Here is a 27591-nt window from a genome sequence, read left to right as displayed (position 1 = left end):
ATGAGATCATGACCTGAGCTGAAACCAAGAGTCAGATTCTTAACTAATTGAGCCACCCAGTTGCCCCTTGATGTCAGCATCTCTTAAGATGATAACACAGAGTACTTGGTTTACAGCTGTATTCACAGTGTCAGTATTTCTCTTAAAAGTGATAATTCATTTATTCATGTGGTGTCTTGTACTTATAAGATGCCTGTCTACAAATTTGATTAACCCTCACTGTGGCCCAGTGAAGTGTGCAGTAGTAATTCTGGGACTCAAACCTAGGATATCTGATAGCAAATATCATTATCTTTCTCTGATACCAATTCATGGGATTGATATTTGACATATTTTAATCAGTCTGTTGGGCTTTGAGTGGATTTCCAAGACTAAAACCAGTTAACCTAGCAAACTGAAAATAGTACGGTTCATCTCATATTGACTTTGTAACATGAGTTTTATGTTGGGTAGTGTGACTTGAGTAATTCTCATGTTTCTTTATGAAGATTTCCTTTTAATGGCATGAAAAAAAATTCTGTAAAATGTAATGAGAACCTTCATTTTCTTTAGATTTTTTTGTTTCAGAACTTTATTTGTGGTGGCAGAATTTAAGTAATTTTTAAAGGAAAATGTTACTGGATTTTAGTACTTTTTCATTCCAAATTTGTTCTTTGACTTTTCTAGTAGGTTTTTAGAAGCATAAGCCAAATTATGTGGCACTTATATAAGAAATAAATAAAAAATATGGCCAAGTAGTTGAGGTACATTGATTTAACTTCATACTTTTGTTATCATAAAATTTGCTGGGTTTCTTGCATTTCTATCACAACTGTATTACTCTTCCCTTGTCTTCTGAGTTGTATTTTATAAAAATTGATTTTACATAAATTATTAGTAGTTCTGCCACTTGTATGCTTAGAGTATAAATTAATGATGATTGGTGTGTGATAAAAGGAAAATGAGTGAAGGTCATGAGTAGTAGTTCTTCAGGTTAGAACTCTTCCTAGATGTGTTCATATTGCCTAGAATTGACATTCGGGAATATATGTTGTTGGGGTTTATGGTATGATATAAGGGGAAGGAGGTGGCTTGCTATGGTGATGCATTGCGCATGTGTACTATGTTTGGAAAGGAACTTCTAGCTTGGCAAGAGGGTAGCAGATAGAAAGGAGGTGCCAGATGGACTGATGAAATTGATCTGTCTTTGAAGGAACCTGTGATCCTCCGGGAATGACATCTTTGGGTGTTATTATAATGGAAACCTCTCTAGACACACATTATTTATTACTGGTACTAATGTTTTAGTGTTCCTGTAGTGGTACTGCCAAAACCTATGCTGTAAATTAGTGGAGTAATTTCCTGTGAGAAATTCAATATATTTTACCCATCAGGGTTTTCCTGGGAGTATGTGAACTCTTTTCTAATTGCATTAGTTCCCTTCCTTGGGGCTTGGAAGAAGCAGTGTCCCATACCTTTATTGTGAACTCTTTCCAAAGTCTAACAATTTAAAAAGCAGGGAATATTTGTATAAATTAGCTAATTGCTAATAATCCTGTGGGTCACTAGGTAGAATATTTTATCTGAAGTACTGATTTTTACTCCAAAAGGTAAATTCATAATTGTAATACCAATCCATGGCAGTGTTGCCAGACCATTTTATAACCAGGTTGCAGAAAGCCAAATTACCTTTGTCCAATTTCCTAGGGCAACAACACTTTCCAACGCAGTCTCTTCCCTGGCAAGCACTGGCCTGTCTCTAACCAAAGTGGATGAAAGGGAAAAGCAGGCAGCATTAGAGGAAGAACAGGCTCGTTTAAAAGCTTTAAAGGTAGGTGTTTGCATTCTCTTTATTCGGAAAAACAGGTACAGGTGTTCATAAAGGAATTGGAACCTCTAAATAGACTAACTTAATGATAGTTATCCAAATGGGGTGAAACTCAATGATCTGATTTTTTATCCTGACATTGACTGACTGATGAAACCAAGAACACCTTTCTGCTATCAGAACACAATTAGATAATGTGTTTTTCCAGTGGCCATAAAACAAATCTGGGTTTTGGATTCCTTATGCTAGTTCCCTTTCTCAACAGGAACAGCGCCTAAAAGAACTTGCAAAGAAACCTCATACCTCTTTAACAACTGCAGCCTCTCCTGTGTCCACCTCTGCAGGGGGTATAATGACTGCACCAGCCATTGACATATTTTCTACCCCTAGTTCTTCTAACAGGTAGGTGGAGAAGGTAAAGATTACCTTTGAATACTTAGATCTAAAGGCTTCTAATAGAAAGAGCTTTTCAAATTTAGTTTAATTTATGATTTTATATTCAGAAGTTCACACAGTGGTGTTAATAAATGGTGATAATGGTATAATTAAATATAAAATGTTAAGAGTATATACCTTGCATATTTAGGAAATGGAAAATGGCTAAGTTACAAATTTATACTAATTGGAATGTAGTGGGTAATCTATGGGGCAGATGTGTCATTTATATATATGGATATGTACATATAAGGGTATGGTAATATATTTCACAGTATCCTTTCATTGGATATTAAATGTCTTTCATGTCTATTTATTGCCTTATGTTCAACTCCGTACTCTGGAACACCGTAAGAGTTTAGTTGTCAGATTTCTGTGGTATTGAGGCCTACCAGGCCAACATCAATAATCTTGTTGCAGTGTCAATAATTGAAGCTATTTAATAATGGAAATAATAATATTTCCGGGAAAATTCAAATAATTGGTTTATTTTAAATTTGTCCTATCTTTTACCTCAGAGTGGTTTAAAGTAGAAGTTTGGAAGTCAGATTCTGGTTTGAATCCTGGCTGTTATTTCTTAATCTTTTTTTTTTTTTTTTTTTTAAACCTGTTTCCACATAAGGTATTGTATGGTATAGGTCAGTGGTTCTCATTCTTTAGTAAGCAGCAGAATCACCTGGAGAGATTCTAAAGCCACAGCTTTCTGAACCTCACCCCCAGAGTTTCTGATACAGTAGATATAAAGTGAGGCCCAAGATTTTGTTTCCAACAGACTGCCATGTGGCTAGCATAAGATTTAGCACAGTCCTATACTAAAGCACACAATCTTAAACAATATCTTTGATTTTGTTGTTGTTGCTGTTTATTTTATTATTAACTCATCCTTAGAAGGTCTTCCCTCCCACCTGAGACCTGTCATCATTCAATGTAACTTACTTAGTTGCTGCTTGTTCCCTAAAGTCTTAATAGATGTTTGTTGAATTTAGTGTTTTTCTTTCAACTTTATAATTATTGTTTTCTCATTTGTTTTGTTTGTTGTTTGGCATGCTGCCTTTTTAAATCCCCATTAAAATAACTTTGAACCCATGAAACGTCCCCACTTGAGGACCTTAGAAAGAACTCTGTCTCAGGGGAAATAAATGGAAAAGATGCTGAGTGTTTAAGAATGAAAAAAATTATTAGATAAAGAGCTAATTTGGCTATTTTTTACTTCACTTAATACACTCTTAGTTTTTACCTTTTTAATTCTAATTGAAGGCAGATCTTAACAGCCTATAACAGAATGCATATTGCCTTATTCTGTTTTTCTCCCCCAAAGTACTAAATGCATTTATATTTTTATTTACCTGTAAAACTGTTTTTTACATCGAAGAGACATTTTGTTTTTGAGTAAGTATAAGTTAAAAATGATGTATGTTGTTTTGTCCACAATGCTTCAATTCATGGAAACTCTGTGATTTTTTTTTTAATGTTTATTTTTGAGAGAGTACAAGTTGGGGAGGGGCAGAGAGCGAGGGAGACGGAGAATCCCAAGCAGGCTCTGTGCCATCAGTGCAGAGCCTGACGTGGGCTCAAACCCATAAACCATGAGATCGTGACCTGAGCCTAATTCGGGAGTTGGCTTCTTAACTGACTGAGCCACCCAGGCACTCCTCTGGTATCTTTTTTTAGTTGTTATTCCTTTATCACATAAAAGTCATACATATCATGTAAATAATGCCCCCTGTAGTTGTGTAATGGGGTGGCTCTGTTATAAGTTTATATCATATATGCATGTATAATTTTTTCCTGTATTATTGATATGTTTGGATATTGAAGCAGGGCAAGTGAGATTAACAGGTAATTTGCTTTGTTAGAGGGATTAGTATTACAAATATAATGGAAGTTCTTTGAAGATTAAAAGTAAGAAAACAAATTTCCTTAAAAAAATTAAAATTGCCATAATGTTTCATATTTCAGAATCATGTTGTTTAGGTACATTTCCGTAAGGAAATCAGTATTTTCCCAGGATAGTCACTGATACATTCCAAAAGGGGTACAGTATAATTATTTGAATCCTATATAAATTTAAGATATGGTACTTGAATATTTTTTCCAGACTTCCGTAGAAATATGCTACTATAAATATAGATATGCTGTTGTATATATTAAAGGTATGCAACTGTTACCTTGCTGAAACTGTTCCTCCTCTTGAGGTTTACATTACTGGGGCCTTTTCTTACTTTTAATGTTTTTATTTACTGGGACAGAAGGGAGTGGCCGATACAGCAAGGTTTACCTAATAAATAAATAAATAAATAATCTTTTCAAAATATTTTCTAGCACATCAAAGCTACCAAATGATCTGCTTGATTTACAACAGCCAACTTTTCACCCATCTGTACTTCCTATGCCATCTACTTCTCAGGTAGCAAGTACATGGGGAGGTAAGCATTAATGAATTCTACTTTATTTGTTATGTAAGCCTTTCCCATCTGCATTCTGTAGTGTTTCACTCATTTGTGTACTTTTTGGTTACATTTGATACGTGTGAACTTTAAACATATTTAAAATGGCAGTAAGGTAATTTTGTTCCTTGAAGACATTCATGTATTTGTAAATGTAATTTTAGAATTTCTGTTCAATTAAATTATGAAATGAGGTTTTAATGAAGGTGAAAAGGAAAGACCCAATGTATATTGAAGTATGAAATCATTCTTTCAATGTTGAATATCTATTCCATAATCAGAAAATGCATAAGGGTTATTGTGCTTTTGGTATAGAAAATAAAATGACTAATGGGGGAAGAAAACTCGTGCTATGTAAATGTATGATAAGATTCTAATAAAACGCATACACTGTTACTACTCAATAAACTGTGTTCTGACTGGGAATGTTATGACAAACTTTATGCTACTTGTATTTACAGCTTTTAATTTAGATCATTAAGACTTTGGTATTCAAAGAATTTTCCCCTAATAGCAATAGGAATGTTTGCTGCCCTGGAGTAGTTCTTTGATCTTAAGGTGACTGTATCGTGATCATTGACCTGGCATCTTTGAAGGATTGAGCCTAGTCCCTGTCAGTTTTTAAGCAGGTTTGCTTAGACATATAATATGTTTTCAAGTGATTCCATTTGCTTGGTTTTGGTGCTTTTGTTTGCATATATGTATTATTTTACAGACACTCAAAAATTATTTGGGACAGAAAGGGGAGATATTCTGAGAGGATGCTGTCTACAGAACTATAGAGAATGGCAAGCTACCTTAAAATTTTCATTGCTCATGTAAAATCTGAATTGATCAGTTTACCTCTCATAGCAAGATAAATTAATTGTTGTGAGTTTTTATGTTAACGTGAACTAGACTTTTCATCTATATTTTGATGATTGGAGTCTTAACTTTTTTGTTTCATTATTTTTTATAGTTAATTCTTAAGGCTCTATTTAGTTTAATAGAACATAATCTCTGTGAATGCAGGGCTTTTTAAATATTTTGTTCAGTGCTGTATTATCAATGCCTAGATGCTTTGATTTTTAATGTTTTTTGAATGAGTGGATGTTTTCTTTCTTTTCTGGACAGCTTCTTTCTGGTTCAAGATACAGCAGGGAACAGGAATAGTGAAACACTAGAACACTAGATTTCTACACTAATTTTGTGAGCCATGACTTGATTAAAAAACTAACTTAGAAGATTAGTTTAATTTAGCTAAATCTTATGATTAAGAAGTAATTTCTAAAAATGGTAAGCTAGTTTAAAGTCAATAAATACTTTAGAACTATTTATCTGAAAGTAATTCCTTAATATCCCAATGATAAGTCCTAATTTTAGGATTTTTAATCGGCAAAATTACACACGTATTTTCCGCTTACTGTGAATTGTTTTAGAAAAGTTTAATAGAATTGACATGTCCATTTAAACAATTTTAACTTGCTTCACCCTCCCCTGCTTTTATAAAAAACAGTGTAGTTGTTTTTTCCGAAGTTAAGGCTGAACGTTGTTTTTCAAAATAGGTGAGAAATTTTACAGTAGGCTTATTGAGAACTGATAGGACACTTCAAAGAAACTGAACTGTGAAGTTGTTTTGTTTGGATAGTTAATTCTAATAATGAAAAGTTCAAGTTTCTGCTTGGGATTATTGAACTCTTACATGAAGGTGGGTAGATGATTATTGTGGGAGAATAATTTCAAGTAATTTCAGCCTCTAAGAATTGTTTTATGTCCTGCCAAAAGAAATTATTTCATAGCAGTTTTTGAAAACAGTATGTTGGAATACATGTAGTCAAGTTTTAGTTTTCTGTTTTAGGTTATTTTACTCTTTGTATTATTTCCATCAAAATTTCCTTCATATTTTAACATTAGGCTTTCTGTGTACAAGTGAGACTGTTAAAAGTATTAAAAATACAAATCAAGTACAGTGGGAACAGAGGCCATAGCAATTGACTGTTATTTTTCCAAAAGCTTATTACATATGAGGAAAGGACAGTGATTTTTACTATGAGCCTCTCAATTTAAGAATTCTATCTAGTCTTGACTTTCATATAAAGATACTTGGTTTCTGAGCTGGTGATAATTTTAGAGTTTTGGCTTCTGCCTAATTGGATAGCTGAAGAGTGTTTTAAGTGAAGACTTTCAATACTTTTTAATTCAGTGTATTTTTTATATCGAGGACATTCGGATTAAGATTTTTTACTGTATTTTTAAAATTAAAGTTAGACTAAGATAAATAAATCTTAAACTGTATATAAAATGTTTTGATCATAACAGTAGAGTGTTAAAGATTTTTTTTTTTGAAATTAACCATTTACCTAAACATTTGAAATAATGTGACATTTTACATCATGCTGCTTTTATACCATGTGGCAAAACAAAGATAGGATCTTATTCTATGTTTCTCTTGCTTTCATTTGCTAAAAATGGTTTTAAATAACAAATTTGGTATTTTTAAAACAGAATTGGTATTAACTTAGTTCTTATCCCAAGCACCACAGATAAGTTAGGAATGTAGAGTTAAAGAGTTAAAGTAAGGTTTGCATGTTTATATAAAAGGCATTTAAGATTCCACCTAAAAAATGAACATGAGAGAACACAAGCTCTTCTGTTCCCCTCATTGCATATATTAATGAGCCTTTGATTTTTCAAGAAATGGTTTGGAGTCTCAACAAGCACTTGGTGTTTAATACTAATAGGTGAGAATATTTAAGTTTATATCACCTTTAAAATTTAGTGTCACAGCATATCTAAAAATATACAATATTGTCAGTTCAATGCACTGATGTATATTTTAAGCAAGATTTCAAAGTTTAATTCAGGCAAAAAAGAATTATCCTTTCTGAAGTTTAATTTGCTTTACTCACAGCTGACACAAAACACACAACACTATATGAAAAACTCATTTGTCTTTGTGTAAATGTAGGTATCCAGTATTTAGGACCTCAACACTATTTTGATCCTCAGCTTTTTGGATTAGTTTTTGAATGTTGTAACAAAATTAAACCGTCAAATGAATGATGATAAAAACTATTCTTAAAAGTTTAGGGGATTTATAGTAGTTGCCAGTCTGGTAAATAAAGTTTAAGTTGGGATAGCTGAAACATTATTGTTTTTTTTATCTTAATGAACTTGTTTTTATTATTAAAAAAAATTTTTTTTGATGTTTATTTATTCTTGAGACAGAGACAGAGCATGAACAGGGGAGGGGCAGAGAGAGAGGGAGACACAGAATCTGACACAGGCTCCAGGCTCTCAGCTGTCAGCATAGAGCCCTACGTGAGGCTTGAACCCAAGAACTGTGAGATCATGACCTGAGCTGAAGTCGGATGCTTAACCGACTGAGCCACCCAGGCGCCCTGTTTTTATTATTGATAGTATAGTGTTCACTAACAGATTAACATCATCTAGATTACCTCGTGTTTTGTCAGTAGATTAAGAACTGTTTTTTTCTTATTGTCTGATTGACCTAAATACGGCATTTTTACATGGTTCTGTATATTCTTCTCTAGGATGTTTCATATAATAGAAGATTATTGATAATAAGTACTTAGGTAAGACTTAAGCATTCATTAGAGTAGCAGATAAGTAACAACTTTTCCCAAACATGTCTTTTCTCATAAACCAATAGATTGGTAATAGAAAAATGTGTTTTTTTGAAAGACTTCTCTCATAGCCAAAGGCATGGAAAACTAGAGAGATGTTTTGAGTCTAACAATGTATGATATACTTCAAAAACTCCATACCACTATTCAGTATTTTAAAATAGTACTTACAGCAAATTGATCAACTGTAAACATAATGCATCTCCTTTCTTACTCAGGAAGGAGTTAGATTGGTTATCATTACATTTTTATTTTGGTATAGAAAACCCATTTCTTGTATCTGTTTTCTACTTCTTAATTCTCAGTTACTTTTTTGGATTCTTCTATCCATTGTTCCATTTATTCAGGAGTGGAGGGGTGGGAAAGATGTTAAACATGATCATATGAGTTTGAACACTACATCGATGAATTTTGATACATTTGTAGGACTTTATTTTGGGGTGTGAATTGATGTTCTGTAAAAATGATTAATTCCTAGAAAATAATTATACAAAATACAAAAAAATAATACAAAAATCAAAGTTTCATAAAAAGATTCTGTACAAGCCACTGATCTCAATATTTTCTTGGTATTCTTTTTTAACCAGTTGTAGGATTTGAATTTATTGACTTTAGGGAAAGTATGCTTATAGTGAATGAGCTGGTCCTTAAGCCCTTTGCTGTCTTACTCTGTCAGTCTTAGGGTAAAATATAGTGCTTACTACATTGTTAAGTGAGGATCACAAACTAGACGAGGATAGGCAAGAACAGGCTGCTGGTTAAAAGTACAGGAAGTACAGGTTAAAAGTATTTCTGCTGCTTTTTGTTTTTTCTCTCCTTGTTTACTTAAGGTAGGATGAGTGGCTTTCAATCATTAGAATGATGATTATCTTGAATGAGGTATAGGTAAAGTAATTATCTGATCTAAAAATAACTTTAGGGTAGGATTTGGTAATAATATATATTTTGTACTATTCTAATGGAACAATACTTTTGTTATTTTTCAGCAAATCATTTATTTATTTATTTTTTAAGTTTATTTATTTTGAGAGAGAGTGCAGATGGGGGAGGTGTGGAGAGAGGGAGACAGCGAATCCCAAGGAGACTCTGCACTGTCAGTGCAGAGCTCCACGCAGGCCTCCATCCTAGAAACCGTGAGACCATGACCTGAGCCAAAATCAAGAGTCAGACATTTAACAACCGACTGAGCCACCCAGGCGTCCCTTCAGCAAATTGTTTAAAGGCTTAATGATTTGGCTTTAGAATCCTTAACTGGACCTTCAGAGCAGTTCCCAGTTTACTACATGGCCACCACTCATGCCTCTGTTCTTCATTTTTCTAAAATTCCTTTCCTTTTTCTAAATCATTAGACCTTTTCATCTGTATTTTTTAATTTCTTACCTCTGAACCTATACACGAGTTACCTCCACCTGTTAGAAATACCCCTTGACCCCTGATTCTCTTTGTTTTTGAAATTTTACTCAATACCACACACATATTGATTGTTTATGTCTGTTATTTGAGTAAACATAGCTATGCCATGAAAACCAATGCATTCCCACCTAGGGCAGGGAACATGGTCCAGGGTGGGTGGCTCTTTTATAGATGCATTTTGTTTCTTTCTCTTTTTTTAACTATCTATTTGCTTCCTGATGTTGGAAAGCAGATCTATCCTTAGTATGCTACCAATGTTAATTGGATACATAAATGTTTTCTTCTGAGGATTCATTTTAAAATAATTAAATGTAGTTCTTCCATCTTGATGTTGATGATTAGGTATTTTGCACTGAGATTAATAAACAATAATATAGCTACTACTTTTCACTTTGCATCTTTTGACTAATTGCAATACTAATTAATTTACTTCCTTTCTTCATTTTGCTGTAATGCACTTGGACTGCACAGATCCTTTCTCTGCTACTGTAGATGCTGTTGATGATGCCATTCCAAGCTTAAATCCTTTCCTCACAAAAAGTAGTGGTGATGTTCACCTTCCCATTTCTTCAGATGTATCCACTTTTACTACTAGGACACCTACTCATGAAATGTTTGTTGGTAAAGTACAATTTAACCTTTCTTTCCAATTAATGTTTATACTGCCTAAGTATTTTTTACGTATTCATCAATTATTTTTAAGGCACTGCAATAATTTTGGATTTTAATATCAAATTTTAAAATAAAATAAATAGCATTAATGTAGTGAGATTTTTAAATTAACACTAGTATCCCTAATTTTATTTAATCCAAGTTTTTAGGAAAGAAAATTTCCTTTGAAGTTGTGCTTTTTTTAGTGTTTTGTTATCTATCATATTAGTGTGATGCTCAAGCTGTCTAACATCATTTGCCACATTTTATTAATTCGAAGAGTTGGTTATAGGGTAACATCTCTTAAAAGTTACCAACATGTTTATGCATGCTTCTGTTTTTCCCCCTCTGTGTTTGGGAGAGAGGGTAGTTAATCACTCTTAGTAGCTATCTCTTTTTTTTTTTTTTTTTAATACTGTGAATAGTACTATTTTAGATTGTCTCAAATAAATACATACTGTATGTCTCATTCTTTTGTGTTTTTTTAAGTTTATTTAGAGAGAGAGCACATGGGCGCACATGAGCAGGAGAGGGGCAGAGAGAGAGAGAGAGAGAGAGAGAGAGAGAGAATCCCAAGACAGCTCCGCACTGTCATCGCCATATAGGGCCCCAGCTCACAAACCCTGATATCATGACCTGAGCTGAAATCTAGAGTTAGTTTAACCGAGTCAGCCACCCAGGCACCCTGTCCCATTCTTAAGGGTTTCACTTCATCGTTAGCTTGGAGATAAATGACAAGTAGAAAATGAAAAACAACTTGACTAAATTGCATTTAATTGTGGTATAAAAATCCATAAAATGGTAGAATTTCATTCTAGAGTTAATGCAGGAAAATGTAAGTTTTTGAATATACACTAACCTGAAATTAATGTTTTTGAACCTCCAAAAAGATGATAAACGCTCCTTAAAAGTTGGTGAAATTGCTTTTATTCAATTCAGAGAAACAGCTTAAAGTGATGTAAATTTAAATCTTGGTTTTTTTTAAAAAAATTAATTATTTATTTATTTATTAACGTTTTTATTTATTTTTGAGACAGAGAGAGACAGAGCATGAATGGGGGAGGGGCAGAGAGAGAGGGAGACACAGAATCGGAAGCAGGCTCCAGGCTCTGAGCCATCAGCCCAGAGCCCGACACGGGGCTCGAACTCACAGACTTTGAGATCGTGACCTGAGCCGAAGTCAGACGCTTAACCGACTGAGCCACCCAGGCGCCCCTAAATCTTTGTTTAAAGCAGCATGTAGAAAGTTATCTGTGTACCCTAAAGAGATCATGTGGCCATATTCTGAACATTCTGTTCTATATAGCTAATGGGGCAGAAGGGAGGTGACGAGAAAACAATAGTTGGAGATTTGAGAGAGTTCCAAGGCAGGTACCCTAGTTATATATAACTAGTCTTATAGCTCCAAATTATAATAATTAATTACAGTAATTCCTGTATGTCATTGTAATTCATTACAAATTAAATAAAAAATGGTTGAAACCAAATTTCACATTCTGTTACTCTTTACAAAATTTGTGAAATATAGTACCTTATTTGCCTGGTAATAAAGGGTTACTGGAGTTATCCTTTGAATCAGGTTTTCTAATAACTTTGTATTTTCTTTATGCTTACTGAATGTGAACTGGTATATATTTAGTAAATATGGTTTCTTGTGTCTTTTTAAGTCAGTTGCTTTAATTTGGGGTATGAAAGGTATCTTTGCTTTGGGGCTATCATTTCCATCATTTAAGTCAGAGCAGTGCATATGTTTCAGGCCGTCAATCTTCTATTCACTGAAGAGGGGTAGAATGGAGGTCAGTAAGCTTAAGTGCTAAAGGCCATTGCTATTTCACATTGAAATAGAAGAGTAAAAATGTATAAAAGCTATCCAAGGAAAGTCTGTAACAAAAGGAATATACTAGAAATGTCATTTTCCAAATGTTTCTTAAGTTGGAGCCCATGGGTTTGGGCAAGAGGAAGACCAGAAAGCACAGAAAGTAAAGTTTGATGGCCATGTACGCCAAGGTGAGTTGGTGCATTTGAAGATAAAATGATAGAATTGGTGGTTTAGGGCTTACAAAGACCTCCAGAGAATGTTTGGTCAAGTTTCAACTCTCATATTGGTAAGATAATTACTGTCATTTTCTGGATGGATCGCCTGAGTCCCCAGAAAAGTTAATACACTAAGACAACCCAGCTAGTAGGAGCAAAAGCTCGAAGCAGGAGACCTTTAGCTTTGCTCTACATTGCCCTTTCCCTTATGGATGTGCGGACTAAAGTATCAAGTATACTTTAAAAAACAAACAAACAAATCTGCCAAGATTTTTTCATAAGCAAAAAATAAGTACTTACCTTTTGTAAAAATGACTACAGAATGGCAAAATAAAAACCACACATGTGGTTTAGACTGTTAGGCATTAGTATAGAACAAGGATCAGCACACTTTTTCTTAAAGGGTCAGATTGTAAATATTTTCGGCTCACGAACCACATAGTCTCTGTTGTAGCTACCAGCTTTGGCTTTATAGCATGAAAGTAGCCATAGACAGTACGTAAACATGTTGCTTGGTTGTGTTCCAATAAATTTTTATTTACAAAGACCTGCACCTAGTTTGCTGATTAATGCCTATCCTAAGAAGAGGCTTTTTAATAAGAAGGCTTTTAATCCATATTAAAAGTTCCTGAGAAGTACATTTGTGTAATAAAAATTCTAAGTTTTCTTAGAGTATTAAGAGCATGAAAGGACCACCCAAAATATGTCATTCCCAGAGATATATTGTCCAATTAGCCACTAGCTACATGTCATTTAAGCTCTAATTAATTGAAATTAAATGTTAAAGTTAAAATTTTACTTCCTTAGCTGTATTAGCCACATTTCTGTTGTTCAGTGGCACATGTGACTGGTGGCTCCCATATTGGACAGAGCAGATTTATAAAACATTTCTGTTATTAGAAAGTTCTGTAGGATAGTACTGCTCTAGAACAGTGGTCAGTAAACTTTTTGTGTAAAGGGGCAGATAGTAAATAATTTCAGGCTTTACAAGATACGTAAAATCCCTGTTGTATATTCTTCTTTTGTTTTCTTTCATTTTTAAAAACAACCCTTTAAAAATGTAAAAACCATTTTTAGCTCACACAGCCATATAAAAATAGGCCACTGGCTGTAATTTGCCAGCTTCTGCTTTATAGGATTAAGAATGACCCAGAAAAATCACAGAATAGCTACCTAGACACCCTCTAACCCTTCCAGAGGAGGATACTGATCTGGTGATGTGATGCTCGCTGTACTATCTAGTCCTTATTAAAGCAATTATAAGTCCAGAAGAGTGGATTGTGATCCTAGCCATCCCATGTCTGTGACCTTGTTCAGGCCTACTTACTCCATTAAAAGAAGACATGTTAATATTGACAAAAGCCAACTGCTTTTTATTTCTCTAAGGAAATGCAGTGTTGGTTATTTCAAAATTTTGTTGTGGATATATTTTAAATATAACACTCATAATGGAGACAGGCGCTTTTTTTTTTTTTTTTTTTTTTTAAGTAGGTTGTAATTTAAAGAACACTAAGAGCTTGGACTCTCCTGTTTTTGTTTTTGTTTTTGTTTTGTGTGTTTTTAATTACTCCATTCTACTCTTAACTGTTCCTCCTCATTTCTCTCTCTCTCTCTCTCTCTCTCTCTCTCTTTTTTTTTTTTTTTTTTCCTTTTCCTGTTCTTTTTTCCCCCATGTATGCCTTGTCAGATTCTTTTTGTGGCACTCAGGCTTATCCTGATTCTACCCTTATGTGCCACGAGTCTTCTGCTGTAGCTGGTTTATTTGGAGGTAGGTAATGGTATCTCTTAAGATCATCTGTTTATGCAGGAGGGAGTTTCTGTTGTTGTTTGCCTTAAAATGAGGTTTGTTTTTTTAATTTTGTAAGAAAAAAATACTTTTGAATAACAGCTTTTTTGCCTAATTTTGTTTTCCTTGATTAAACACAGGATTGTTTTGTGAATGGATACTTTGTCATCTTCCTACTTTAGCCCATACTCAAAAGGTTCACATTTTCAGAGGAATTTATAACATTTTAATATTACAAGCTTATGGAATTTAAAGCCCTTTGTATAGATGTTAGTGATAGAACAAACACTAAGTAATTTCGACTCGATCAGTTGTGGCACAGGTGTGGGGAGGTTCTGTTGGAAACAAGTGTGCTTTTCTAGCACTATGCAAGACAGTAGAAATGGGAAACAGTTTCCAGAGAGGCATGGCCAACTTGATACTCATTTCTGTCTTTGCAGACATATTCTAGGCCAGTGCAGTAGTGATGAAACCTCAAAATCCAGCTGATTTTTTTTTTTTTTTTTTTTTTTTTTTGCATAGGAATTGATTACCTTAGGTCAGTTGGTATTAAAAAGTATGTTTAACACAACTAAACAACTGGCAGAGTTGGACATGATTAAAGGATTTAAAAATGGAATTTATGAAGCGCCTGGGTGGCTCATTCGGTTTAGCATCTAACTCTTGATCTCGGCTCAGGTCTTGATCTAAGGGTCCTGAGTTTGAACCCTGCGTTCGGCTCCATGCTGGGTGTAGAGCCTACTTAAAAAAATTAAATAAATAAAAATGAAATTTATGAGGACATTTGATGGAAAGTATGTGTTTAGAATCCAGTGAATTTACGTTTGAGTTCCTTTTTGAATTCCAGTTTACTTCCTTACGTGTATGATTTGAAACAAGTATTTAACATTTCTAAGCCAAGGAAAAATAGGATAATAATGGGTGATAGGATTGCCATGAAGTTTACATATATGACAATATAACATCTGGCACTATGCCTGGTACATAGAGTTATCATTGAAACTATTAAAACCATCTTGTGTATGCAGCTCCCTTAATATTTGCAATGGACTTTTTACCCACATTATTATTTAATTATCAGATACAGTCTTAACACTTCTTTCATTGCTTTCAGGTTTTAAAATTACCATGGGTTCTTCACTTTTTAGGCCCAGCATTTGCTATGAAAAGCTCAAGAAGGTCATACAATTTTAATAGTCCTGATGAATAAATATTATAGCTGTAATAATAAAATTTTCTACTAACTAGTTTATATAATATGAAATATTTGGGATAAACTGAAAACACCTAAAAGATTTTGGAATCAGACAATTTGGGGTTTAAGTCTTGGTTTTGCCACTTATTAAATCATTGGTCTTGAGTAAATTGTTTAATCTCCTTGTTTCCTCATCCGTAAAAATGAGAATAATAATAACTATTTATGGGGTTGTTGTGAGATTTAAATAATAATACTGTTTATAAAGCTTTTGGATAGTGTTTAATAGGGTTTAATAAATAGAAGTTACTTTCACAAAAAGTATGAGGTCTAATTTATTTTGGAACTACCACCAAAATCTGTTAACAAAACAGTAAATTTTTCTGGAAGGTGTTTGGAATGCCTTTTTGTCCCCAAAGCTTGTTCATCCTGTACTTTCAGTTAATTTATTATTGTTCTTCTGAGATTTGCCATGTAGGGCAGTGGTTTCTAAATGTTAAACTATGAATTAGTGCCGGTCAGTGGCAGAGTTTTTCACTGGGCCTTGGTGAAATGAAAGAGTAGGGAGTTCAATATCATGATTGTTTCATACAGTTAACCTTAACTCAGAGAGCCTGTTTATCTTTTTTTTTTGTCCCTAAATTTTCCTTTTGAAATGGTGATCCTAGTTTTTTTATCTTTAAGTAACTTTTAAAAATTAAATCCTAACAGTCTCCCCAAAAGTGACTTGGGATAAAAGGCCATTAAGTTGATAATGTTCATTGAAATGATAATGCAGAACTCTTACCTTCAACATGTTTTATATACATTCCTTACTTAAAAGATTATTACTGTGAAATATGTTGCTTTCTTCCCTGGTAGCCTGTCAGCTATTACAATTTATTAAAAATAGTCATTTTACTTTTCGCTTATGTATACCTAGAGACTTTAAATTTGAAGTACTAGCTCTGGATTACTTAATATCCTTTCAAACCTTTTCTACTTTTAGGTAATAATAGTATTGTAATTACACAGATTGATGCCCTTAGGGACCTCAGGAAATGGTTCCTGTCTTTACACATAGTAATGAATGGATTAATATAAAGGATAGGCTTATCTCTGATAATCACCAAATTCTACAAAGCTAAGACAAAATAACAGGAAAAAATAGGAATTTGATATGCTATCCTAGTTATAAATTATTATTCCATGTATTTTCTAAAGTTTGGAAATAAAGCCAAGATACTGTTTCCACAGTGATTTAAAGAACAATATGTATACTTCTCACAGATGGGCACATAAGTAAATATGGTAGATTTTTGTCTTTCTTGAGTAGATAAAATCAGTTCTTAGTTGTAAGGAGTTATGAGAAGAAGCAGTGAGCCCATGGTAAAATTCTTAAACAGCTTGTACGCTTTAAAATGCTGTTAAATTGGTAAGTCTAGAAATCTGGGAACCTTTTGATTAATGGCCAGATTTATATACTAAATTATTTTGTATTTTGATTGTATTTGTGTTCTCATTATATGACCAGTGTCTTTAAGAGTAGTTTAAATGTTAAGTAATTATGGAATAAGTACATTTTTAAAAATTTGTGCCCTATGGAATACTTATGCTAGCAATAAAATGCTACTTTTAAAGTAGTAGTATTGATGTGTATCAGCTCTGTGAGTCATTGATAAGTCATTGTTCTAGCTTCTTTGTCTTTGAGGACTTTCGTGGACTTTTCACCAAGTCTTATCCTACTTTTTACAGTTTTCTTAAAAATCAGTCTTTTTAGTACAATTATCATTGTACTTTATATCCTGATGGTATACATTTTAAGAATTCAAAGTGAGATTCTGACAGACGGAAAGTCCTTTAGCAGAAAGTTGAGGGAGGGAAGAGAGGCCGTGTTGAGGACTAAATAGGTTAACCTTTCCCTAATGATATATTTGATAATCTTCTAATACTAATTTATATATATATATACACACACATATATATATGTGTGTGTATATATATATATACACACACATATATAATGTTTATATATAATGTCTGTATATAATATATATGTACGTATATGTGTACACACATTTTGACTTTATAGAATTTAGAATTGAAGAGAACTTAGGAGCCATTTATGATAGCCTTCCACAAAGTAAAAGAATTCCTTTTTTGTAATCCTTGCTAGATGCTAGACTGTTTTTTGCTGGGAATATACTCCCCAAATCATGTGGCAGCCCAACTATTTTTAGATGATTTTAATTCTTCTTTTCAAACCCTAGAAATTCAGAACCTCGCCTCACAAAAATACAACCTTTCACAATTTTTTGAAAATCTTCATTTGTTACCTGAGGATAGCCTGTTTCAGAGATATGAGCTGGGTGTTATCTTAGTACCACCAGCATCAGTGTAACAGACAGGAAAGAAGGTTTCCTATTTATGTTCTGGTATTTCAGATTTGCATTAGGTAAATTAGCGTGTTTAATTGTATAGTTGGCCACTTCACTCTTGAAGTAGCAACTTGAAGTTAGAAGGTGGTCAGGAGTTGAACATGGTCTCTTTTATTGTTTTTGATACTCAGAAAGCACCTAGACACAAGAGGGATGTAAGGATTAGTGAGTTGTAACTTTCAGAATCTTTTTACCTCTCAAATGAACTTAAACTGTATTACATTTGATTAACCATTGAAGGAAGGAAGGTGAGTAGGTAGAGGGAGGGGAAGACTCCTGGGTATACTAAGTAGATTCATGTATTTTTTAAGCACCATAGAAGGCTTAGCTCATTACCAAATGATCACTTAACGTTGTGTTTTTTGTTTTTTGTTTTTTTTTTGCTTCATGCAAAATCCTGGAATTTTAGATGTGTTTAGTTTTTTAAAGATCATCAGCATACAAAATTAAGGTAAAAAGATAAGCAAAGGTTTTTTTGTAATGAAACAAAATAGTGGTTCAACTTCAGTTGTTCTTTTGTTAGTTTTCTTTGTCAGTAGGATGATTTTGTTACAGAAAATGTCATCACCACAAAAAAATGTAATATTAAGAAACATTTTGCTTGAAGGGTTGGCCTTGTTTTTTGTTGATGGAATTTATTGCTTTTTCCATTCAACTGTCATCATTATTAAGAGCTATAAATGTAGATTTAGTGAAGAATTGAACTTTTTCCATTTTGGTTTTTCTTAGGATTCACTCCATCTCCGGTTGCACAGCCACATCCTTCAGCTGGCCTTAATGTTGACTTTGAATCTGTGTTTGGAAATAAATCTACCAACGTTATTGTAGATTCTGGGGGTAAGAAACATTTGTTTTTTAAGTAATTTATTTACTTTGAGAGTGCGCGTGTCAGTGGGAGAGGGGCAAAGAGAGAGGGAGAGAATCCCAGTCAGGCTCCTCATTGTCAGCATGGGTCCTGATGCAAGGCTTGAACTCATGAACCATGAGATCATGACCTGAACTGAAATCAGGAGTCTGATGCTTATCTGACTGAGCCACGCAGGCACCCCAGAAAAAATTGTTTTACTAACATAACTATAATGTTCTCATATAGACTCTGTGTAAGGACAGATAATAATACTCCTCTGAACAGGTGTAAATAGATTAAATTGGGATAGCCAATGAAGTTGTTTCTCTTTTTCAACCACTAGTAGAGAACTTCAAGAGATTTTTAACTGTTACCCTTTTCTTAGTGGCAGTTTGACACTGGGAAGATTTTCTCTCCCAGACCTAAATGAATCTTGCTCAGATTAGACTGTTAAGTTGTTAGTGACTATATGTAGAGTGTTGTGCTTTGTAATCATTACAATTTTTACCTTTACTGAAATGAAATTGGCTTTTTTGAAAACAAGGAAAAGAAAACCTGTGGTACCTTGACTGGTTGAGATAGTCCATGTATAAACAGCTAGAATGGATCAGATCTGTGGGGGCTTTTTGTTATTTTAAGGATGATTCTTTTTATAGTATGCTTGTTCATTTGTCTTAAAAGAACTTCTGTAAATTTGTAGAGCCAGGTTTCCATTTGTTTTCATATAATATCTTGTTAATTCGAAGTTTGTACAGATTAATAAGAGTTCCATAAAATTGACTATTCTTACTACGCGATGACCTTTGATTTTGGTTAGTAATTAAGTTCATACCATTTAAAGAAACATTGAGGTGTTTTTAATTTTATATATAATTAGTTGTATGTATAAATAGGAAGCAGGCTTATAAAGAATATGTATGAACTAAGATTTTTTTTCTACGTACTAGTTGTTTTATAATTATATTTTTTGATGCATTTGACTTTTTCCTTTTGAGTTTGTCTTTCTGAGATGAAGGATAAAGGAAGTAGAGCTCAACTGTTCATAGTTTGTAAACCACCATTTTTGGTGACTTTCTTTTTCAAATTCTCTGTTATTTCTAGATCATGCTGTGTGTGTGTGTGTGTGTGTGTGTGTGTGTGTGTGTGTGTGTGTGTGTGTGTTTGCTTGCTTTATTTATTTTGAGAGAGAGAGAGAACGAGAACCAGCAAGCATGGGAGGGGCAGAGAGAGAGGGAGAGAGAATCCGAAGCAGGCTCTGTGCTGATAGAGCAGAGAATCTCACTACAGGGCTTGAACTCCTGAATTATGAAATCATAACCTGAGCTGAAATCAAGTCTCATGCTTAATGGACTGAGCCACCCGGGCGCCCCCTAGATCCCGCTATTATTGTGTTCTTTAGTGTGTTTGTTTGGATTTGCTTTACCTTCTCTTCTCACTTTGGTAGAGAACCTTAAGGAATTTTATTTTATTTACATTTCTAAGCAGTGTTCTTGTTTACTAGATGTTTTCATCCAATTGGGGCATTAGCGGTTTCTTCAGTGTAATTTAGGTTAGCTGGTTTTAAATAGAAGAAAAGTGATGATCAAGCAGTTCATTTTCACTTGCTTGTAACATACTGGTTTACAGATACCTTACATTCTCCACGCTGAAGAATGTAAAGAGGTCTAGGAGATATTTCTTAGAAGAAAAACTTTTCAAAGTTACAGGGATGTATTTTTATCTATATTTCTTCAGGTGTATGTGAGTCTTCAGAAAATTTTCCAAGCGAGGGGGAGAATTACATTCTATTCCCTCCTCTTTCACCACTTTGGAATAAAAATTGTTTACCTGAATCCTTCTTTCTTCATCTCTCTTTTTTTATTATTTATTATGTTTGTTATTTGTATTTGAGAGAGAGAGAGAGAGAACAAGCAGAGGAGGAGCAGAGAGAGAGAGAGACACAGAACCCGAAGCAGACTTCAGGCTCTGAGCTGTCAGCACAGAGCCTGATGTGGAGCTTGAACCCACGAACTGTGAGATCATGACCTGAGCTGAATTCGGACACTTAACTGACTGAGCCAGCCAGGCGCCTCTTTCTTCATCCTTATAACCTTAATACAGTTTTGTCATGAAGTAAGACATGATTTCTATCAAAGCAAATTTGCCTTTTCAATCAGTTCATGAATCAAATGACGCATTTCTCCCTTTTTTCATTTAAGGACATTTATTAATGTCCAATGTTCTGGTGGACTTTTCCAACAAACAAACGAGTAGAAAAGGCAAAGATCTCCTTTAGAAAGCTGTAGCACCATAAAGTCCCTTACATATCCTATTTCGTCTGTTTGTAACTTTAAGGCTTTGATGAACTAGGTGGACTTCTCAAACCAACAGTGGCTTCTCAGAACCAGAGTCTTCCTGTTGCCAAACTTCCACCTAACAAGTTAGTATCTGATGACTTGGATTCATCCTTAGCAAACCTTGTGGGCAGTAAGTATTCTTTGGATTCTTTTAATCTACTTTAAAATAAGCTGTAATAAAAATGAGTCTGGTTTTTAAATGCTTTCTTTTTCTCCTGTCATAGATCTTGGCATTGGAAATGGAACCACTAAGAAGTGAGTGTTTATTTGTGTTATTTTCTCATGTACCATTTAAAAGTTGATTTGGCTTTCATCTCCAAAGTATGTGTAGAGATGCCAAACCTACATCTTTTTGTTCAATCTCAATGTATAGGAAAGAACGTTTATAATTACAGACATTTAATGTTCTCACTTATGTTTATTTAAAGTGATGTAAATTGGAGTCAGCCAGGTGAAAAGAAGCTAACTGGAGGATCTAACTGGCAACCAAAGGTTGCACCAACAACTGCTTGGAATGCTGCAACAATGGTGAGTTGAAAAAGCTCACAGTAACGAGAATAATTTAGGTGAATGTGTGACATGAAAATGTTTTTAAAGTGATCACTATAAATGGAAAGATTGTTTATTCAGTTTTAGAAATATAAGAAACTTGTTCTTGTTTTGTTTTTAAAGGAATCTGTTTGACTATCTTTTCCGAGTACATTTTAGTAGCTAACATATATTTAAAGGTTCCTCTGTTGCAGGCATCATTCAATAAATAATATGTGGCTTTGTTTTGTATAATCCTCAAATTAACCTTACGTGGTAGTAACTATTACTGTCCCCAGTGTTCAGATGAGGAAATGGAGACACAGTGTTGTTACATAATATGCCTAGGCTCCCAGAGTTCTTAAGTGATTGGGTGAATTTTTAGAACCCGGGCAGTCTAACCTCAGAGCAGTTAATGATTAATGCTTTTAAACATTACCCTCTACTGCTGGTCTCAAATCTATTATTTATCTAGAATATAAAATCTTTAGTATTTTTTTGATCTCACCATTGGTAAAGAAACTATACATTGCTTGGTTTTTGTTAATATTGTCAAATAGTTCATACAGTTGGTTTTCCTTATTTGCTGTAATTATATTCTTAAAATCCCCTGAGCACTGACCATTGCTAGGTTCACACGCACATACATACCTATTTCCTCTAGTAATGGTTTACCAATCATTGATTTTGTGTTGTGTTACTTTAACAACATAAGTGCAGCAAATAAGGAGAATTAACACATACACAATCCTTACAAATATTATAGTTTTAAATCCTAATCAAACTCATTCTAGTAGATGCTATTTTTTTAAATTTATTTTACAAAAAAGAAAATGCAGTTCATAAGTGTTAGGTGACTTACTTACTTGAGGCTGCTGCACTGACAAGTGCCAGACTTGAGACTCAAGCCATAGCCAGAGTCAGAGCTGCTTGCAGTACCCTGCCCTGTTCCCCACCCTCGGAGGCAGAACCTCACCTTGGTCACCTTTAGGTGGGAACAAAGGCGTTGGGCAACAGATTTTTCACGACTCTATGCATGTCTGTCAGTGACCTCAAATGTTGCTTTGGGGATCACAAATAAATGTTAGCAAGTAGGCAGGTTTGTAAATACAGAATCTGTGAAAAATGAGGATTAATTGTATATGCTAAGTAGTTACCATCTAGTACTGAAGAAGTCCTACTAATTTTTTTGAGAGAGAAAGGAGGGCGCAAGTGAGCGAGAGGCGGGAGAGAGAGGCGGGGGGAAGGAGCAGGGCTCACCCAAGGCAGGGGCTCATGTGTTTTTTGGTTTTTGGTTTTTGGTTTTTGGTTGTTTTTTACCCTGAAGCAGTGGCTCAAATTCACCTAAGGCGGGGCTTGAGGTCATGAACCGTGAGATCATGACCTGAGCCGAATACAGATCATTAACGACTGAACCACCCAGGCACCCCACATATTTTTAATCACTATAAAGTATGGTTGTACCAGAGTTAGCTTTGTGGCTGTCCCCCCCCATCCTTGGTCAGCTGCTGTTTTCATCAGTGCAATAAGTTTTCCTGCATCAGAGAAAACCAATTTTTTCTCATAGAAAATTTTTCTCATAGAAAAATTTAAAACATGCTTTCTTATAACTGTGAATAGAAGCATTTTGATTACACATTGTAGCCTTCCTGATGTTTTTAGAGACCACCATTACCCCTGTTACAGCCACTTGTTATTAAATCCCTTCTAGAGCACTACCCTGTTTCTCCTGGGGTTGATCATATGTTAAAATTACTAGGGCTGAGCTAAAAATAGTGTGCTGATAAAATTTGTGACAATACCCAAAAAGTTTTGTTAGCTCTAGTCTTCTTTTTTTTTTTTTTTAACATTTATTCATTTTTGAAAGGCAGAGAGACAGAGCACAAATGGGGGAGGGGCAGAGAGAGAGGGAGACACAGAAACAGAAGCAGGCTCCAGGCTCTGAGCTATCAGCACAGAGCCTGATGCGGGGCTCGAACTCATGGACCGCGAGATCATGACCTGAGCCGAAGTCAGCCCCTTAACTGACTGAGCCACCCAGGCGCCCCAGCTCTAGTCTTCTTAATTGGAAAATTAATTGGAAAATAACAATGAAATTTAGCTACCTTTTTTTTTTTTTAATTTTTTTTTTTAATTTTTTTTTTTTTTAACGTTTATTTATTTTTGAGACAGAGAGAGACAGAGCATGAACAGGGGAGGGGCAGAGAGAGAGGGAGACACAGAATCGGAAGCACCCTCCAGGCTCTGAGCCATCAGCCCAGAGCCCGACGCGGGGCTCGAACTCACTGACCGCGAGATCGTGACCTGAGCTGAAGTCGGACACTTAACCTACTGAGCCACCCAGGCGCCCCTAGCTACCTTTTTTAAGGCAACAATTTTTCAGTTTTTTATTGAGAGGGTTCACTGCCATTACTACTAATAAATCCTTGCATTTAAGTAGCTTGTTAAGTTTTTACACATACATATACACTCACTGTCTTGAATCTGTTACTAGTACATTCTTGGGGAAGTTTGAATTGATACCATTCCAATTATAAGAATAAAGTTGTTCAATTTTTTTTTAAGTACAAAGTACTTTAAGTACAAAGCATCTGTAAAGCAGATTTTAGCTGAAATCCATTCCATCCAATCCATCTTCTTAATTGGAAAATAACAAGGAAATTTAGCTACCTTTTTAAGGCAACAGTTTTTCATTGATAAGGTTCACTGCCATTACTACTAATATATCCTTGCAGTTAAGTAGCTTGTTAGGTTTTTACACATACGTATTCACTCACTATCTTGAATCTGTTAACAGTACATTCTTGGGAAGTTTGAATAGGTATCATCCCAATTATAGGAATAAAGTTATGCAGTTTTTTTGTTTTTTTTTTTAAGTACAAAGCCTCTAGAAAGCAGATTTTAGTTTAAATCCATTCCAGTGTTTATCCACACTATAACATACCTCACTGACCAGGGGATGACAAGAGGTTAGTTTAGTGGGTTTTGTAGCCTCAGGTGTGAATTGTACATTGATAATACATGAGACCTAATATAAATCCAAATGCTGATACGAAAATACAATGAATATTTTGTTATAAAATTAGTATTAGACTATATGAAATATTAGAAGTTTGTAGACAGCACTTGACTTAAGATTGACTACCAGAATGGAATAGGCATTTAGCCATTTGGAATTTGTATGTAAGTTGATGATATTTATGGTATTGTGTCAATGTGTGTCATCTCTTAAGAATTTTGTTAAAATGTTAAAATTTGTATGTATGTATTTCATAGAGTTTCCTTTTAATGACTAACATATAGGGCTGGTGATGTGATTCACAACTTAGATAAACTGCTGCTTATGACATGTCTTTACATTTCTAACCTTTTTATTAATCCATAAACACTGTCAAGGTTTTTGAACATTTTTTAATTAAAAAATTCATTGGTATTTTATTAATAGATATGGTTTTAATTACTTTTAATTACTGCTTGCTTTTTTTCTATGGTAGACATGCAACCCTGTTCATGGGCTGCAATGAATTTTGCATTTATGTTTTATGATACTTGTAATAGTAAACTATTAGGTATGTAAGGGGATTATGCTGGAGACTAAATTTTCCTAGTAACCTTGATAGTGTTTTAGTTTAGGTGTTCTTCCATTAGATTTTGGAAATACAAGAGATTTTAGGTAGTTAGTGAATGTACATGTGAACTAAAATGCTCTGTGTATTTTCTGTTGTGTAAGTACTTGTTCTAATCCAGTGTTATTGCATTATGTAATTGTTCTTCCTGGGAAAAACAGAATGGCATGCATTTTCCACAATACGTAAGTGACCAAAAACTAGCCTTTTTGCAATAAATTGGCATGCTATTAACCACTGCTGTAGCCGAATCTCATAACCTTCTAGCTATTACTTGTTTTCACATTCAGATTTTCAATGTGCCAAAAATTCTTCCTAGCATCTACTGATTTCATGGATGTGTTGCCGAATTGATTCTGATGGTGGCATGGGAAATACAGATTTTTTTTTCTTGCTTAATATTCTGCCATTTGCTGCCAGATGGCTGGGTGTCTGTGTGTGTATCTGTGCTGCCACTATGCACTTGATGATTTCTGAATGAAGGGAAATGTTGATTGTGGTAATGTTGACAATAACAATTGCATGAAATCTTACAGGCTTCTGCTGTACTTGGCAGTTTGTCTACTGCTCTTGCAGCTCTCGGTTTTTAAGTAGGGAGAGACCAATAAGTCCTACATGCTTACTCAAATACTCAACTTTTAACTGTTCACTTTAGTTATGCTTCATTTAACTTCTCCATGCATATGTTCAAATTGCCATAAAATTTCAGTTATTTTTTATGTTTCAGCAGTGTTATTGGTCTTTCTCCTGTATTCAGTTTCAGTTTTCATTATAAGATACACACAGGGAATGTTGTTAAGACAGCAAATATATCTAAAATGATTTCTGTGCTCAGATTGTATATTTACAGAGCATGAGTTAAAGTAGGAGGAGAAAGGGAACTTAAACATCCTAGGGCTAGGTGGCTTTTTTAAGCATTAAAGCATAAACAGATTTAAAAATGTATTGCTCCTCCAAATTGGTGCTTTGCAGAAGATAGTTTAAGTAATTTATAGGGTAGATTAGAAGGAATGCTAATGTACGTACTCCATGTTAAGAACTGTGTGCGTCATAGAAATAGTCCTATTCAGTAGTGTTTTGAAATCTTTGGGGCTCTTTGAAAAGAGTAAATGAGGTCTTTAGAAACTAATTTTTTGGAAGATCAGGTTATTTGATTGGGGATCTTTAAAAATTATTTTTTCTTGCTCAAAAAATGAAGTACCTAGGAAAACATTCAGTAATACAACTTTTTCTAGGTAAATATTTTTTATGCTACTGATAGTGATGGACTTTAACTTTTAGAATCTTGAATATTTTTTAAAATCTGAAGATTTTTAAAGCTGTAAAAAGCTCATAGAAATTTTAGATCACTGTTGTATCTAAGTTTACATGGTATTTTTTTCTTTCTAATAATTCTGCTTTTCTGCTAATTTCAAGACACTCTTTTTCATTGAGCATTAATTGACACAGTTATTAATGATCACAAGTGTCACATTTAATCACAGCTGTCTTAGCAATTCTTTTTAGTGGAACCACAAGCTATTAATTCCATGTACTCAGTTGACACACATAAGTTATATACATCCTTGTTTATTTTTTCTTCACCATGTCAGGCACCCCCTGTAATGGCCTATCCTGCTACTACACCAACAGGCATGATAGGATATGGAATCGTAAGTATCTTTCTAGACACATTTTGAAAATAGATTAATTCATGTTTAACATGCATTTATTCAAACTTAACTAAAAAAAGCACTTAGTGCCACACATACTCTTAGTGCCTAACACAGAATCTTACAGCATTGGTTTCATAAATATTTCTAGAATAGTCATTATACAGCTGATACTGTTTATGAATTTTCCCAGTATTACTTAGCTTATTTTTTCCCTCATAACTTTGCTAAGCATTTTCTACTTCATTACAAACTCTTTTAAACATTAATTTTAACTCCAACCATTTGTGTGACCTTACATTGATACCATTGAAGTCTTATAAAAACCTTAATACTGTAGGGGAAGGGCAGGAATTACATTTGTTGAATTGTATCGGGGCAAATTCAGTCCAGTAAAGGCCAGAGAAACTTTCCTTTGACAGTGATTGCTACCATACAGAAATAGTCCTTTAAACCTTTAAGCTGCCTACAATCCACATTCTACAGTGCCTTTACTCTCCTAGCTTTCTTAATATATACACTCACTTAGATAAGAAATGGAGGTAGTGGCTTCAACCCCACCCCCCACCCCCCCTACATGTTTGAGGTACTGTTACCAGTAGGAGACAGCACCACCTTCCTTGGTATTGTTACTGCGGACTCTGTGCTACTTCTTTATTTACATCTTCTGGAAGTAGCTTGTTTCCCACATATGAAGAAGTTTCACAGCTTTTGGATGGGTGGTTACTATAGAAGAAAGGAGTGTGCACAAAATCTCACAGGTTAAAGTGAAGCTCTTGCTATAAATAGGA

The 27591-nt window shown here is 34.3% G+C and overlaps 1 protein-coding gene across 14 annotated transcripts in view; it reads left to right on the top strand.

Annotated features, from left to right (window-relative positions):
• PICALM (phosphatidylinositol binding clathrin assembly protein) overlaps nucleotides 1–27591 on the top strand; it is a 100693-nt gene that overhangs the window by 56355 nt on the left and 16747 nt on the right. For 2 of the 14 annotated variants that reach the window (XM_060605427.3, XM_060605431.3), the window contains exons 10-20: nucleotides 1687–1810; nucleotides 2073–2209; nucleotides 4565–4668; nucleotides 10200–10349; nucleotides 14101–14181; nucleotides 18541–18648; nucleotides 20993–21124; nucleotides 21219–21249; nucleotides 21423–21522; nucleotides 25310–25333; nucleotides 26741–26800. In XM_060605427.3, coding sequence (XP_060461410.3) covers nucleotides 1687–1810; nucleotides 2073–2209; nucleotides 4565–4668; nucleotides 10200–10349; nucleotides 14101–14181; nucleotides 18541–18648; nucleotides 20993–21124; nucleotides 21219–21249; nucleotides 21423–21522; nucleotides 25310–25333; nucleotides 26741–26800 — 1051 coding nt within the window. The remainder of the gene's footprint in view (nucleotides 1–1686; nucleotides 1811–2072; nucleotides 2210–4564; nucleotides 4669–10199; nucleotides 10350–14100; nucleotides 14182–18540; nucleotides 18649–20992; nucleotides 21125–21218; nucleotides 21250–21422; nucleotides 21523–25309; nucleotides 25334–26740; nucleotides 26801–27591) is intronic. The other 12 variants (XM_060605428.3, XM_060605429.3, XM_060605434.3 and 9 more) reach the window with 12 other exon arrangements.

The sequence above is a fragment of the Panthera onca genome, chromosome D1, assembly GCF_046562875.1.
Source record: "Panthera onca isolate mPanOnc1 chromosome D1, mPanOnc1 haplotype 2, whole genome shotgun sequence".
Taxonomy (NCBI): domain Eukaryota; kingdom Metazoa; phylum Chordata; class Mammalia; order Carnivora; family Felidae; genus Panthera; species Panthera onca.
Note: the sequence above shows the minus strand (reverse complement) of the source record. Positions and strands in the feature narration are given on the sequence as shown.